The 17984-nt window shown below is 42.5% G+C and overlaps 1 protein-coding gene across 1 annotated transcript; it reads left to right on the forward strand.

Annotated features, from left to right (window-relative positions):
• The first annotated feature begins 4781 nt into the window (after positions 1 to 4781).
• On the forward strand, positions 4782 to 8500 carry hmx1 (H6 family homeobox 1). The gene is made up of 2 exons (XM_043698578.1): positions 4782 to 5551; positions 6607 to 8500. The coding sequence occupies exons 1-2, from the start codon at positions 5257 to 5259 to the stop codon at positions 7215 to 7217; spliced, it is 906 nt and encodes a 301-aa protein (XP_043554513.1). The 5' UTR covers positions 4782 to 5256; the 3' UTR covers positions 7218 to 8500.
• Positions 8501 to 17984: the final 9484 nt, after the last annotated feature.

The following is a 17984-nucleotide window of genomic DNA, read 5'->3' on the forward strand; positions in this document are numbered from 1 at the left end:
AATTCAATCCTTGCAGAAGTACTCAATTAGTAATAGACCGAGAACAAGTAGAATCATTTAGCATTCTGAATGTGAGCTGAATATTAGAATATTAAATTGTTCGGTCAGATGTAGGCTGGACAAACAAATGCATAATGCCTAACTTGGTCACGCGTTTAAAACGGAGCATTAAATGGTCATGGAAGAATAGTCCAGTGAACCTAATAAAGTAGAGATTTTGGGGGTACTGGCAACAAAATACTCAACAATTGATAAATGTTGTGAATAATAGTGAGAATTGACAACTATGACATGAATAGGAAACTATGGATATGCACGAAATATCGGGACTTTTCAAAGTAGCACCGAACCGAGAAAAACCAATGACAAGATCGTATTCTTGAACACTTAGGATAATGTTGAAAGATAGGACTTCATCCGCTCTAGTGTGAAGAAAACGATTTAGCATCAAATTTCCAAATTTGTAGAGAAGTAGGAGAAATACAATGGTCTGTGTTCTGCTCTATTATCTTGCTGCTGTCTGCCACTAATATTCTCCCACTCAACAGTGCTGTCTTAATGCATGTGGGATTCAACGTTTTTGCTCGGATAAAATTCATGCTGCCACAAAGATAAATAAATTCGTAAGCTCTTTAGTACAATATCATTAAAACGAAATGACAATAAATACTGACTCTAGACGACTCTTTCGCTTTCTGGAAAGTTGTTTTCCTTCTGCTCTTTCCCTCTGTTAAGAAGGAACAAAAGGATTGTAGACCACGGAAAAGAAAATGTCAGGAATTTCACTGGAAATATAAAGGACCACGATAGCAGACTGAACCAATAATTGGGTTTCCTGCTGAAAAATGTTTGACAGCGTTGACAGAATGTTCTGGAATTCTCTCAGGACTCTCGGTGGGCCTTGTCTAGTTTATGGAATTAAGTTTCAGAAAACCAGAAAATGTGGCAATATATCAACACCTAATTTACTATGGATTGAGTTGCGACATATAGTTAAAGGATCCAACTCCATTTTCTCCAGTACATAGACATATTTGCAATCAGAGGAAGTTTGATTCTGACGAACCCAAAATTCAAGCCAATTTAGGAAATCCAGAACAATTAAATGAAAGTCAACGCAACATTGCAAATCGTCTAAAATAAATGCAGATACTTGATCGGACATCTTCATCACTGAGCTGAATTGACGGTCGCGCACTTTTAACCAAAGAATTCTAAGTGTTGGAGTTGCCTGTGCAAGTTATTCAACATCACTGTTCCAAAGTTATTCAGTTACAATTGGAAAGCTCCCATTCCTTGGAATAAAAATGACATATTCGAAGACTCTGTATGGTTGCTTTACCATGACAAGTGTGAATTAGAATAATTTCGTGAGAAAAAAAAACGTGTGTACTCCTCGCGCGGTGGCCCTTCGACTCCTCCTTACAGAGAAACTCGCTATCAAAATAAAGGAGCTGTCCAGAACAAAAAAAAATACAGTTCAAGTGACCCAGCCAGCTCACATAGGTTTGTGTATCTCAGAGCGGCATCATAACTCCACATCCTGTGTGTTTACTCTCTCAGTTTGCAATGAGCTGATCTGAACTTACATTTCGTCACAGGATTGCAGAATAAGTGCTGTGCGATTTCTAGAACATGCCACCAAGTCAACTTTTAACTTTCTTCTTAGGTCCAACTGCCAGTTAGCCATTATTGCTGTAAGTTTTTCATTGGTGAATTTTGTCAAATATTTCGTGTGCATTGTTCAAATATTTTATCTGTCAATGCAATTATTGTTCATGAATAGAATAAAACGGTAGAACAACGAATGTATTTACCTGGAAGAGTGTATGAAGCATTGATACTCAGCTCACGAAGAAACACCAATCAACCTAAACATCAAAACATAATCTGTTACTATTTGAACAGTGAATGTCTCTACTAAATCTGTATCGAGTGTACATTTCAGATAAAGTGCCTTACAGCATTTCGAATGAAATTATACACGTTTCAAGATGAAAACGAGCCTTTTAAAGGTGCACAGGTGAATATTTCATATTAGCACTCGGTCGGCCGGAAACATTGCACCGGTTAATGACAACTCTGCAAATAACTAAGGACAATCAAGAAAAATTGACTTTTGTATAGGAATGCGCGGATTATGTGTTTAGGTGATATCAAGGCTACGAAATAATACATAAAGGCTCATTAATTAAAAATAAAATCAAGCGAAATGTAAGTTTGCCACATTACCACTATTTTGACAAGTCTTGCGCGTTGGTCTACCAATAACTTATCCAGCTGCTGTTGGGTGTGTGTTATACAAAACAACTGTTGGCTCAGCTCAAAGAAATCACAGGCCACAAAACAGACATACAGGACCAGGATGAGCTTTAATTTGTTAATGTTCAATTGAACATATTGTATCGATTTGCAAGTAGCTGTGTCTATGACCTGCTAATCTGGCAGTACTGTTGACATAATAGAACCTTTCTCACTGTAACATTTCAGAAACCCAATTATATTGACCAGTCGGGAAGTCGACATTTCACGGGATTCCGTCCTCAAATGCATTTGAGTTTAATATTGCATTGGCTCCGCACAATAGGATTTTTTTTCTCAAATCTTTGATCAATTTGGAAAACTATAACGTTTTCCCTAAATAATCTTATTTTTTGGAAAAGTAAGCGCTGAAATTTGAACTCGTTAGCCGCTGTTATTTATCGATACTGCAAACCTCGTGTACTTTTAATATTAAAATATTCCAGCTTGTCTTTTATTCACATCTACAGTTCACAATGACTTAAATTAGAATTTATTGAATAGGCATCCCATTCAATCTCGCAATAAATCAGGAACGATTTTCGCTGCTCGATATTTATCACTAACGCCTCGAAGCTTTATTAACCGGACCTACTTTATTCTGATTTCATTTCTACTGATTAGATTAGATTCCCTACAGTGTGGAAACAGGCCCTTCGGCCCAACCAGTCCACACAGACCCTCCGAAGAGTAACCCACCCAGACCCATTTCCCTCTGACTGATGCACCTAACACTATGGGTAATTTAGCATGGCCAATTCACCTGAACTGCACATCTTTGGACTGTGGGAGGAAACCGGAGCACCCGGAGGAAACCCACGCCGACTCGGGGAGAATGTGCAAACTCCACAAAGACAGTCGCCAAGGCTATAATCGAACCTGGGACCCTGGTGCTGTGAGGCAGCAGTGCTTTGGAACAAATAAAGTTGGGCAATAAAATCCTTCTAATCGTCTACTCTTTAATTTTGCACAAGTTGTACTCGAACGAAGCAAGCGATTTTTGATATGCTCTTTATTTCTTGTGATTAGTCAATTGGCGTATTTGTACGGTGGGCTATTTTGCTGGCGCCTGCCGTTTACATGTAGATCCGTGATTCAAATGAGCCGCTTGGATTCCTAAGGGTAGAATGAGCACCTTGCGAGCCCCACGCGAAGTTAAAACATGAAGAACTGACTACTTTTCAGGAAAACACACACAGAACAGCATATTCGAACGGGCAGCATGCAAGCTCCCAATGGATATTTTGTGCAGAGCCTGCTCAGTGTATGGGTGTTTTGACCTTACATTGGTGTGCCTTGATACAGTCAAGTAGTCATTCACACGAAACATCCCCGTTTCTCCATTATACCCACACTGTACAGATTATATCAATTGTGTTATTGTCAGTTCAGAAATGTTATGGACACATGCCTTTAGAAACTAAACCACTTAGATGCTCGGTTGGATCCCACGTTGGATCGCCTTTGATTTTTCTTTATGTAAACTGGCAATGTCGGCAGCATCATGAGCGATTATGATTGAAGACCGTTTATACCTCTTTGTTCTGGTTCGATGTTTTAATAGAAGCCACTCACCTATATAAAAAAGGCTCATGTCTGGTTTTGGAAATCAGCTTAGTATATTGTATTGTATTGGACCTGGACAAATAAAACAAAAAAGACGCCGAGTTAAGCTGACATTTGCAATAACTGCTCGCCCTTTGAACCGAACATGATCAGACTTAAAACTACAAAACAATAACAATCAGAGGGAGTTTAAAACCGATTACTGGCTAAGAGGCAACTTCACAGTAACCGTACAGTCAAGTTCAATTCACTTCATGCAAGGATGAGCAATTATCCCTCAATAAATTCAGCACATGGTTTAAACTGGATGGCGCTGCTGAACAGACAATGTGGATACGCTTCGTTCAACACTTTTGTTTTAACAACACAGCGACTCCGTTCGCCGCCGGGCAAAGCCACAACATCACATTTAATTTTACTGGAATAATGGTGACACCAACAACAACCAATTCTATTTCAAAAGCGCCCTGTATTAGCCAACTGTGCAAAAATAAAGAACGGCCGTTTTGGAAAAGCTGTGCACTATTGGTCCACGAGCATCATCGTTAAAATTTACGGACAGGGCAAATGAGTCAACAGGCAGACAGATCATCTTACTTTTCGTCTTAGCACTGAATGGGTAGCGTTTGCAATGGACACAGGACAAGGTGGACAAAATGCACCTCAGAGAGCGTTCAGTGCTCTGGCACTAAGTGCTGTGCGACAGAGGACCATTTTGTGGGTATGTGTGTGTGTACGCGCGAAACGACCTACAGGAAGTGGAAGTAAATTCCTCCTGTCAGCCAATAGGCTATTTTTAAAAAAAATCAGGTTTGCAACGACACCCCCCCCCCCCCTCCCCGCCCCCAGCCGGACCCTCCCCTTTCACACTCCCTTTCGGTGTGTGGAATGCAGAACCGAGATCCGGATTCTGATTTGTGATTTGTTCCCTAATTGACCTAGATAAAACCACTGACTGGCAAGCCCCTGTAGCCGCAGGCACTCGGGATGAAACAGAGCAAGTGAACTCATTGCAAGCAATTCTCTCATTTTCTTCAGTAATCCCATTTGCCATTGTGCCCGTCCAATCCGTGGTATACTCCTCGCATGTTAGGCATTTTAACGAGCCTGACATTTGAATTTCATCATTCTCACCAACCACCCCCACCCCCTCCCTCCCCCACCAGTTTCTCTCCACTGACTGGCGCCGAGTTGGACGATGTGTTGGTGTCTGTGCTGCGGGGAGGGGGAGAGCTGTCTGGGAGGGTTGCGTTGTTAGCTGCCGGTTTGCTATGAGCCCTCGGGGAGTCAGTCTGTCGCCGGAGGAAAGGTGATTGAGCCCGCAGGGTCGCTCTCTGGGGCTGAGCTGGAGAGATACACCTCTCAGCCCGCACAGCGTTTCAGGATACCATGCCGGACAAAGTGACCGGGCCCCAGGACACAGCGCCTGCCAAGGTGTCTTCATTTTTCATCGAGAATCTGCTGCGGAGTAATGGCAAGGAGAGGCAGGCGGACAGCAAGGAGGAGAGCGGGGAGAGGGTCTCTGCCCGACCCGGCCTGTACCCTCACGGCACTGCGGGGAACCAGCTGTGCTGTCAGCTCTGCAGCCTGGCTCTGTGTACACACGGCTCTCCGCTCAGGGACAGCATGTTACAGTGGTACACCCGAACACAGCCCAGATGTGCGGGATGTGCCAGTCCAGACAGTAAGTCTCCTCTCGCCTTGCTGCTGAGCGGGAACGGCACCGACTCCAGCAGTCAGTCAACCCAGCTTCCCCCTCCACCCCCAACCCCTTTCCCCATCCTGACCTCGACGCCACTACTCCGCCGTTTTCCATTGCCTGTGGTCAGTAACAGCCCATGAACAGGGTCTCGCTGCTGGGCAGCTGCATGGAGGCTTGCCATTGGCACCTTAGTCTGTCGGGATTGTGGGTGGTGAGGCTAAAGCTGGCCTTCTTGTTTAAATTATTGCACTCTGATTCTGCCTCCTCACTCATGAGCTAAGGCCAAACTTTGAAACAGACCGCGGGGATTAACCTTCCCCCAACTCATCCCGGTCTGATATAAATGGGACCAACTGCGAAAAATGAGGTTTAACGATTAAAAACAAACATTTCACAGTTCAGGTTAAAGTAATAAGTCAGGTAATAAAGGCTCTGCCGTCTCCCAGCCCTCCGTGTGTTCCAATTATGTCACAGCCGATATTCCCAGTGTGAGCTCGGCTCCCGGGATTAACTGCGGGGATGGGCGACCTTCCTCTCATTTTAGTCGTTTGTTGTGTTCAATTTCTCCAACCAGCACCAACCCCCCGACCCCCCCACCCCTACCCCCCACAACATCACCCCCACCCTGGTTCTTGACCACACTGTGCCTGGTCAGGGCAAGTTCTCACGACCTGCGAGTCATTTCTCAGCCGTCCTTGAACAGTTAACGCCCGGTGCAGGTTGGATCGGAACAAACCCGCTGCGCCCTCGGTTTTGTAGACGGCTGCCCAGAAATGATTGAGCGAAAGAAAGACGATTTAATGCGTCTATCCGACTGGGCTTTAAATAAAAACCCCAAGCGGTTCCCCCCGGTTTACGGAATTAGTGATGTTCAGGAATTAGTAATGATCAGTAAGGTTCAGCAACACACCATGAATTCACACTCTGGTAGGCAGTCACAATACCAGAAGCCTTTATCCTTTGTTCCATGCCTTCGCTTTAACCTGTGAAGTAACCAAGAGCTAGCCTGTAACTGCATTCTCTGCTTGCGCTCATAGGTCCGAAGCAAGGAAGTCCTAGTTCCGTCGAAGAGCAATGTTTTTTCCTCCCAGCCAGTGATCTAGACTCCCCGCCAGTTTCGGACAAAGGGGACAGCCACAAGGAGATCTGTAGCCCAGAGGAAGGCGAGCTCCTGGAGGGGAAGAGGTCAGAGGCAGACAGCCCCCCGGCTGCCAAAAGCCAGATGGACTCCGAGCAGAAATCCGGCCGCAAAAAGAAAACGCGCACCGTGTTCAGCAGGAGTCAGGTTTTCCAGCTGGAGTCCACGTTTGACATGAAGCGCTACCTGAGCAGCTCCGAGAGAGCGGGTCTGGCCGCTTCCCTTCACCTGACCGAGACTCAGGTCAAAATCTGGTTTCAAAATCGGAGAAATAAATGGAAAAGGCAGCTGGCCGCTGACCTGGAAGCGGTTAATCTCTCTCACAGTGCACAGAGGATTGTCAGAGTCCCCATTTTATATCACGAAAGTACACCAACCGGCGCCTTAAGTTTCAGCCTGCCGCAGGTATCCCCTCCTCTGGTCAGTTTCTCAGGCACTGCAAACTACCCTCTTACAACATTCCCCTCCTCCATGCCTTTCCTAAGGTCGCAAATGAGTGGACTTGTCTAGATCAGACCCTTCGACCAGATGGTACGTGGAAGGTCTAAGTGACGCCATGAGAGAAACGAAACGAAAAGCCTTTTGGTTCAATTTCAACACTTTTGTTTTGTCTCTAACACTTTCAGTTGGTGCAAATGTGCAATAGTGTACTCTGGGGCGCTGTGGCTGCAGAGCCGGACCGGAAATTTGTGCTCCTTTACATCCAAAGAAATGATTGCAGACTTGAATACAATGATTTCCGCATTCACTGATGTGACCACGTCATTAAAGACAACCACCACGCCCATGGACTACAGTATAAAAAATAATAACTTCATAGGTAATTTATATAAAGTCCCCTTTGCTTATACAATATATTGCTGTGTTAAACTTAGATTTCTTTTTAACTGATCGGTCTTGTTAGAACGGGCAAGGGAGGAGTCCAGAGCAAGTTCAAAATGCTCAATTGGATTTTAGTACATCTAAACATTAGTTACTGGGCGTTTTTGATTTTAATATTTTTAACTCGATGTAGCTAACCGCATTTATATTATCGGAGGAAAGAAATGCAATAAACCCCTGGTCAAATCCTTGAAAAACAAGCAAACTGGTCTTTGAATCAACTCATCATTCACCACACATCCATTTGATTTAATATCGAGCTGTTACAGAACTGTCAGGAATGGTGATTGGCTTCATTTTGGTTTGCATTGTATCTTTTGCTTAATCGTTTGCATATAAAGATCGCATATTTTCGGTGAACCTCGTCCACATAAACGTTTCTCCTCATGCGATGCAATAAAGTGGAACCATATTTCTTTTTAGCTTTACAAGTTGCAAATCTGGAGAAAAAAAATAACTAAGCTTCTACTATGCAACAGACTGAATGTTTAGTACAGTATGGCCGAAACTGTACTTTGCACTAAAGGCCGGAGCGATAACGTTATACGCATTTGCAAATTCTTTATTCCGAATCGTTTGTTCTTGTTCAGGTGACGTATATACTGCTGTAGATTTAATCAGAGCAGCGGATATTTGTCCGAAAAATTCTCAGTCCTAGTCATGACTTCAGGTTTTATTGTGAAATATTAGTGTGTTAAGACTTTTTATAAGCAATGCATGATTATTATCAAACATATGAGTACTGTTAATAATATAAAACAGACATATGACATTAAAAGTTATACTTAACCAACTCCAACTGCTTTATAGCTTCCCTTAGTTTCCGTTTGGTGTCTATATTCTTGCCTTGGTCAATGAATCGCAATCAACTATTTAGCAAGGTCGAACGTTCCCCTATTTCCTGAAAGCTGGTGAGAGGAGTTGTCGCAAGTGCAGATTTACTTCTTTACTATTTCCAGAATTTCTTGACACGAGATAGGAGACCATCATGTGAAATCCAGCAAACGATCGCTGGTTCAGTTTGCATCGTTCCAAGACTGATCTTTACAGACAGTTAAGAAAAAACTGCGGACGCTGAAAATCTGAAACAAACTCAGAAATTGCTGGGAAATCTCAGCTGGTCTGGCCACATCTGTGGAGAGAAATCAGTTTCGCAACTGTTCTGAAGAAGGATCACTGGACCTGAAACGTTAACTCTGATTTCTCTCCACATATACTGCCAGACCTGCTGAGATTTTCCACCAATTTCTGCTTTTGTTTCTGATCTTCACAGAGTTCCGCGTGTGTTTCAGCAAATCTCGATCATTGCTCATCGATGCTCTAAACGGGCTGAATGAAGACTCTATAGAGACTGGACTGACGTATTGCTGCTTATCTGCAAACAGTACTGTGCCCGTTATCTTTACTTGCGCGACCTAATCTCACCAACGTTGGAGAAATGGCGACGGATATAATATTGACAGCGATTCATGTAAGATTATGTTTAAAAACACGTAAAAAAAGAGCGACGTAACATGGTGTATGGTCTAAATGAACATCTGTGCCAAATAAAACAGCCCAGAGAGTAGCAGGGAAAGGTGAAAATTGTTGGTACGATTCTTAAACAGCGAGGTGCCCTGACAAAAGCACGACCTCAAAGTCTCTAAAATAAAACAGCTTTATGGGATTACAATAAATCTGACATTAACAAAGAGCAGAAAACTCACTAAATAATGTCTATGCTGCACATCTATAACAAGGTCAGACTGCACTGGTTTCTAGCCTTCAGACGCGTTATGAGATCTGTAAAACAAATGGCATACATTTGTCAGAACATGCCAGAGAACATTGGTTTCAATTGCCTTTGTATCAATTGATTTCGGTGTCACCTTCCTACAGACGATAGGATGTTCTCTACATGCATACCTTGGCCAATACATTGTCCCAGTTATATGAGTGTTAAATTCAGTGGCTTGAATATGCACTATTTATAATTTCCATGACATTGTTTATCCGAAGTACCTTGTCGTTTTGGAGGCGTTGAAAATACTATATTAGAACGGAGGGAACGGAAAGGTTCACTGATTTCTGATGGAGGATGAAATCAGTCCATCAGGAAGGCAGAGCTTTGGGGCATGGAATCTCATGCTGGTTATCTTGCACCCAGTCATCACATCCCACAATTCCCTCTGCGAAACATTGACACATCTGTCTGCAGCTTTCTAATCAGCCATGTGGCGATGTTATGAGCAATAGAAGCGATATGAGTCAAACACTACCTATGCTTGGAACAAATGCTGTAAATACGCGGGGTGCCAGCTCTGAAGATAAAATTATGGGCCAGTCCCGCATGGACTTTAAAATCAAGAGGCAGGGAAGTAAATTAATGCACTGAATAAAAAATAAATAATTCTCGTAGTGAACAGTGTTATTGAGAAAATAGGAAGGAAGTGAAAGATCTGGGGAAATGTGCCGAAATGAAATGACATGCAATTCTACAAAAATTATTGATCAACAACTTCAGGTTTTCATTTAGTACCTGTTATCTAACAGTTCAACTGGTAAAGGCTTATTTTTAATCCGATTGTGTCTTTTTTAAAACCATATTAGTCTCATCCCTGAAATTTAAAGCACAAACGTATAAAAAATACCCGGAAATATCTTTCAATTTGTGAGAACATTCACATAAAAACGCTTGTACTAACTTCAGAGTCCTGTCCAAGTATAGGATCAAAGACACAGAAATAATTAGACCATGGAGTTAGTCTGAAACTTCACTGGATGAGTCGGTGCAATGCTGAGTGGATTCTGTGCTTTTATTTACAATGACCAGAAGTTTTCTTGAAATTTAGCTTTCAGTGCTTGAAATCTACACGAGATATTCGTCCATGCAATTCTTTTGGAGTTCTATTATCTAAACTGGGTTCTTTTGAAATTATTGATCGACAGAATGTGATCAGACGTTTCCTCGATGTCTTCAGTAGCGTATTTGAAATTATTTTTCATTACATTTAACTATGTAAGAGAAGACTACGGCACCGAACTGAAATTAGTTTTAATTGAAGCAATTCGGAAGAGTTTTTTATTATTTGATTTTATGTTCAATTACTTTATAAATCTCCGTTCTCTCAATGTCAACGAAAAAGAACAAACGTAATTCACCTTCAGGCATGTATTGGCTTCTCCAACTGTTGTGGTAAAACGCGCGTGGAATAAATGACAAGAGAGTAAAAATTGAATTGAAGGGAATATCAACGCATTTTAACCATCGTTGAATCTGGGGGGAAACCTCTATCTCATGTACCATTGCTAAGATTGACGCTGATTTAAAAAGAATGAGAGGATACTGCAATTGTCTGGACGGTTGGAATGTTGTAGCCGAGAAATGGGAAGAAATTAATCGGTCGAGTATTGGCACTACAATTTCCTAGGAAGGAAAAAAATTAATCTGGTTACAATCGTTCTTACCATAGAGAAAGAAATACTACTTGCGCGGCATGAGCGGTATTCAGAGCAATGGGATTTTCATCGTGTGTTGGCATTGCTTTGCCAAACATAATGGGATTATCATGCATCTCTTAAACACGAGCATTGAAACCGATTATCCGGTTGTCATTTAGCGTTTGGCTGCTGCATTTCCCTACATTACAACAGGTAGTACAATTCGAAACATGTTTAGCCATCTGTAAAGCCTTTTAGCATATACCCAGTTCATGAAGGATTATAACTGAAAAAAGACTGTTTCTCAACTATACATGGAAAATTTTGAGCACTTGTGAATTGAAATTTATATTGACTGAAATGTGCTAGTTTTATCTTCCCCATCCCCACTCCCCGAGCATCCATTTCAATCTCCCTCCCTCTGTTCCTTGACTTCAATGCAGCTTCATTACTCCTGTGATTGTAAGAAATATGGTCTTTGCATGGTGAACCAGTTTCATTTTGAACACTCCTTTTAATGGCGACGCATTTCATCTCCACATATCTGCCATCGAGAAATTGCAGGAAGGTAGTTTAATTATTCAGGAACTTGTTGGATGATGCATTGAAGGAGAAGCTGATCTATTACAAGGGAAAGTTTGAAAAGGAAATAATAGAGAAAGGGCTAGAAGGTATGCTGTTAGAAATGAACGAAGAAAAGTAGAAGAAAGGTGACATGGAACATAATCAGTGGGGGAGGTCATAGGGCCCAAGGTACAGGCTTTGATTCTAACCTGGCATGAAGTATCACTCGATCTTTGTATGTCGTTAAATCCAAACTTCTATTTAAAAGTAATTGCAACTCTTCAGAATTGTTTCTTTATTCTATCGCCATATTGTGAAAAATATTCAAAGCAGGCCAAGAAGTATCAACATAGCTTTATTTTTACAGGTGGTGTAATTCAATTGTCATACTCCAGTCATGTAATCCTATCGGGGCAAACAAACATATCACAACACTCGACGTCCTTACTTCATGGAATTAAAATAGGAAATTATAGATGGCCCAGCAGCCAATCTCTTTACAATGAGAAAATTCACGAAATGGACAAGGGTTCTGTGGTCCAGAAAGCAAAATCAGAACAGCGATTCACTTCTCTTTTACCCTAACTCTGGAGTCGGACATTAAGGTAAGGATCTATTGGCTAATTCGAATGTGTAAAATCTCATTTCGAGAGAACATAACTGGAGTTAAACCATAAGACCATAAGACATAGGAGCAGAAATTCGGCCATCCAGCCCATCGACTCTGCTCCGCCATTCAATCATGGCTGATAAGTTTCTCAACCCCATTCTCCCACTTTCTCCCCGTAACTCCTGATCCCTTTGGTATTCAGGAACCTATCGATCTCAGTCTTGAATATACTCAATGACCTGGCCTCCACAGCCGTCTGTGGGAAGGAATTCCATAGATTCACCACTGTCTGGCTGAAGAAGTCTCTCCTTACCTCCTTTCTAAGAGGTCTGCCCTTTAATCTCAGGCTGTGCTCTCCGGTCCTACCAATGGAAACATCTTCCCAACATCTACTCTGTCCAGGCCATTCAGTATTCTGCATTTTTCAAGTAAAATCCCCCCTGATCCTTCTAAACACCCATCGAGTATAAACCCAGAGTTCTCCAACGTTTATGTGAAGCTTTTCATTCTTGGGACCATTCTTATGAACCTCTTTTGAACACGCTGTAGGACCTGTATATCCTTCCTGAGATATGGGGCCCAAAACCGGGCGCAATTCTTATCTTTCAGACATGGGAGAGGTGCATAGTGACTTTATGGGCAATTGCTGCCAAACATTAGAAAGAATGGGAGGAATATAAAATGAAAACCTCAGTAATGTTGCAAACCATACTTTTCAATCCTACTTCACCACTTCTTCCACACGTTTGCGATTTCCTTTGCATTAGTTTAACTGTTAACAAGCGAAACGGAGTATCACAGTTACAGTACTAAAAAGTAACAAAAATGGCTAAATCATATTTACCATTGGCCTACCACAGAACTAGATAATTTCACACTGACGATATTTGATAGTAACTGGCAGCTTTTCATTTTGCATTGTTGCAGGTATTTCAGTGGAATTGTATATTGCCCTTCTTTCAAATCATTTCACCGCAAAGCAAGTACTGCCAGGGCAAAGCGGCCGCTAAGGCGCAACAGGGCGAGTTGACAGTCGCTGGTTACATCTAAGCCTACCTCTATTCTCACAAAATGCTCATGGTTGTGCAGTATTCCCGATGAGCATGCGATTTAGTTGAGTGTTAATGGAGATTAGCTTTGTAATTTGTGAGGAAAGGGTGGAACAAGTTATTCAGAAACTCACAATTTCAAGATTAGTCGTAAAGCAGTATTCCATCAGCAGATGAGTCAGTTAATCAATACCCCATGGCAAAGTCAGAGACAGAAGCCTTCAAACGAAATGAAGTTTACCATCACCTGAAAACGACCTTTTCCTAGCATATGCTAACAACCAAAGGAAGCATTTTATAACGTCTTGAATATAATAAAATGATAAAAACAATGATTGCAGATGGTGGAAACCAAAGTCTAGATTAGAGTGGTGCTGGAAAAGCACAGCAGTTCAGGCAGCATCCAAGGAGCAGGAAAATCGACGTTTCGGGCAAAAGCTCTTCATCAGGAATACATATAATAAAACGTCCATGGGAACACCCATGGCGTTCAAGACAGACATTGATCAGAACTGAAGAATGAAGGGGTGACAGTGTACACAGGTGCTGTACCGGCCGGGGACTGTTGTTCACGGAGGGCAGAATCTCAGGATAAGTGGGACAATCATTTAGGACTGAACTGAGGAGAATACTTCTCACTCAGAGATCGTGAGTCTTTAGAATACACTAACCCATTAAATATTTAAGGTTGAGAAAGGCAGTTGTTCTTTATTCTGGAATCAGGGGTTATGGGAAAAGACGGAAGAAATGTGGCAGGCCTCGATTAGCCCTGTTGGTGGTGAATGGTTGAACACATTCGTCAGTGTTCTATCTGATGATGATTCGGAGATGCCGGTGTTGGACTGGGTGTACAAAGTTAAAAATCACACAACACCAGGTTATAGTCCAACAGGTTTAATTGGAAGCACTAGCTTTCGGAGCGTCGCTCCTTCATCAGGAGGATACAATTGTAAGGCACAGAATTTATAGCAAAAATTTACAGTGTGATGTAACTGAAATTATACATCGAAAAATACCTTGATTGTCTCCTACTCAAGGCGGATTGCGAAAGGTGAATGAGAAGGGAAAGTGGGTGGGGAGGGCGTTAGAAAGGGAATTCTGAACTGTCGAACTGTCAGGACCGGGTAGGATTTGGAAGCTACATTCTTTTAAAAATTCTCTTATTAATGTCATTGGAGCGTTTTAGGGCCCTGGAAAGCTGCAGAGAAGGAGGAGGGTGGAAGCCACTAAAATGTAAGAACAAGAAAAAAACCATTTAGTTCTTCTAACCTGCTCCATCATTTTACTAGATGGTGGCTGAACAGTTACTCATGTCCACATTTCCTTCATTTTGATTAACAAACATGAATGTACCTCAGACCTCTAATGAACAATTGTACCAGTTGCTATTTGTTGAATAGAGTTGAAACCTCCACCACCTGTTAGAATCTGAGATTCTATTTCTTTTCCCCTAACTTTAATTCTAAAGGGAGAGGAGAGGTAATTAGATTACTTACAGTGTGGAAACAGGCCCTTCGGCCCAACAAGTCCACACCGACCCGCCATCCCTATATTTACCCCTGCATCTAACACTATGGGCAATTTAGCATGGCCAATTCACCTAACTTGCACATTTTTGGACTGTGGGAGGAAACCCACGCAGACACAGGGAGAATGTGCAAACTCTACACAGACGGTTGCCCGAGGCGGGAATGGAACCCAGGTGCCTGGCGTTGTGAGGCGGCAGGTCTAACCGCTGAGCCACCGTGCCGCCTAAATCAAGGAGGAATTCAAATGTTTGGGGTGAGGATGGGAGCGGTAGATGCTGTGTTAGCTACCTTCTGGAACAAAATGGGAAGCGAGATGCTTGAGCAAGACTCAGTGGGCGCAACTTTAATAAACGCGTTCAAATTCAAGAGATTTAGGAAAGGGAAAGTTTGCTGCTTTCCACCACCACCGGACGTTTCAAAACGCTTCAGAGCTAACAATCTTATTTTTAAAAAGTGTGGCCTTTCCTGTTAACATAACAATCAAGAAAATTGACAGATAATCTGTTTTTATGATTGAGAGATAATTGCTGGCTAGAATGCTGGAGATGCCTGTTGGTCATGACAGATCTTCCACATTCATTTGGGAGAATCCCAGCTCAGTGCCGCATCGGAAAGGCTGATGGATCTGATAGATCACACCGGAGCGTCAGGATCCAAGTGCGAGAGTGGGACTTGAACTCAGAACCTTGTAGGTCAGAGGGAAGAGTGCTACCAACCGAACTATATTCAGCACGTTACACCTGCGCGATCTTAAACTGACATTAGGATTAGCCCTAACATAACCCACCCAATATGTTCAAAAGACCATAAGAAATAGGAGTGGAAGTAAGACCATGCCTGATGGGTATTTCAATGCCACTTTCCCGCACTCTCCCTGTATCCCTTAATTCTCTGCGAGTTTAAGAATTTATCAATCTCTGCCTTGAAGACATTTAACGTCCCGGCTTCCACTGCGCTCCGCGGCAATGAATTCCACAGGCCCACCACTCTCTGGCTGAAGAAATGCCTCCTCATTTTCGTTCTAAATTGACCCCCTCCAATTCTAAGGCTGTGCCTATGGGTCCTAGTATCCCAGCCTTGACAGAAACAATTTCTCAGCGTCCACCCTTTCTAAGCTATGCATTATCTTATAAATTTCTATTAGATCTCTCCTCAACCCCAGGATCCTCAGCCGTTCATCGTATGTTAGGCCTACCGTTCCAGGGATCACCAGTGTGAAACTCCGCTGGACACGCTCCAGTACCAATATGTCCTTCCTGAGGTGTGGGGCCCAAAACTGGACACAATATTCTAAAATGTGGCCCAACCAGAACTTTATAAAGTCTCAGTAGCACATCACTGCTTTTATATTCCAACCCTCTTGAAGAAAAAAAACCAAAATAGTTCAAAAGGTGGTGTGTCCTGACAAACTATATGGTTAAACATCAGTAACGTCAGCTGCCTGAATTCAAATCCAGGCCAATCTGATGTTTGAATATTTCCTCACACTTTGGGTCAGGTTGTACATTATGGGCGGCACGGTGGCACAGTGGTTAGCACTGCTGCCTCACAGCGGCAGAGACCCGGGGTCAATTCCCGCCTCAGGCGACTGACTGTGTGGAGTTTGCACGTGTCTGTGTGGGTTTCCTCCGGGTGCTCCGGTTTCCTCCCACAGTCCAAAGATGTGCAGGTCAGGTGAATTGGCCAAGCTAAGGACTTGTTGGGCCGAAGGGCCTGTTTCCACACTGTAAGTAATCTAATCTAATCTAATCCAGTTTTAATCATGGGGCTAGTTGACAAGCTCACTCAATTAGAGCACGGCATGGCTAGGTTAGGGAATCATAGAATAATCACAGCAGAAGTGAGGTCGTTCGGCCCATCGTGCAGTTGCTTGCTCTCTATAGGACTAAACCAGCCAGTTCCACTCCCTCGCCGTTTCTTATCGACCTACAATTTTTATTCTGTTTCTTCTCAGGAACCTATTCGGTTCTCTTTTGAAAGCTCTGATTCTATTTGCGTCTACTTCACTCTCCGATGCTGAATTAAATGGACAGAACACAACACGCTGAAGAATTGCTTACGCTCTTGCAATTTTAGAGTTAAGTACAGAGTTGGGTTAGAACGGAGTTTTATTCTACACGTACTTAGTTATGCTTGACCCATGGCTATAAACAAGGTCTTGAAGTAGAAATTATTTTATCACACACGTTCATGAGGGGAAAGATTTACAAGGGAAAGTAAAAGCGAATACTTCGAGTTCAAGTGAATTATTGAAAAAGCAACGTTAACTAAGTGCAATATTCTGATGCGTGTGTAGTTTCGGAGCTCTCCCAGGTTTAAAGTTAATGACAATGTGAATGCACTGCAGCGCACGTTTACATCGGCATGGATACCTAAAGAGAGAAATAGAAAAGTTTAAAAACTTAGATTTAGAAACATGGTTGACAGTGAATAACTTATACTTGTGCTTTCCAGATGTCAGTATAGCTGACATATTGAGTGGACAAACTGCAGTTCTGATGTGCATTTACAACTTCTTATTTAAGTTGCGAAGTAATCAACAGGACGCTTCATGCACTTTACATCTCCTACCTCTGTGCAACACAGAAAGTGACTCATATTCTGCTCATTTCACTCCAATTCTGTCAATCGTGTGTTTAAAGATTTTTCGACCTGGAGATCTTGAGCCATTCTCAACGCACAATTAAACGTTGAAAAACAATTTCCAGCATTACCGCTGTTAAACCTTGTATATAAAACATCGGTTTACTGATCAACAAAATGTTCACTACCTACAAGGGGAGTATATCTTGCCATAGGTAAACTCAGTACTCAATGCTCGCTTGTAGATCATTTATGGCTTTCAGTGCGAATCCTGCCACTATGATATCTGGGAAGCAGAACGGACTATTTTAGTAAATGTAACGGAAATTGTGATATACATATCGTGTAACCGTAACATTGTAATCGAAGTTAACTTATGCCAATTCACCTGAGCTGGAATATCGAAGGGGCCCTGGAGAACGGCGTAAATAAACGGGGTATGGGGGAGCCAAAATGTGAAGGCCCGGAGCCCGCGCGGCACAAGATCTATGTGCGACTTTGCCAGACAGTATAGTTGAATTTAAGAGGACTGGGTGAAGCGGGACAAGCATGAAACGGTTATGAATGGGAAGATGTGGAGTATTAAAGCTGCAATCCGCTGTCGGGATCTTAGCCAATCGTTGACTAGAACACAGAAGCA

The sequence above is a fragment of the Chiloscyllium plagiosum genome, chromosome 1 (genome assembly GCF_004010195.1).
Source record: "Chiloscyllium plagiosum isolate BGI_BamShark_2017 chromosome 1, ASM401019v2, whole genome shotgun sequence".
Lineage (NCBI taxonomy): Eukaryota > Metazoa > Chordata > Chondrichthyes > Orectolobiformes > Hemiscylliidae > Chiloscyllium > Chiloscyllium plagiosum.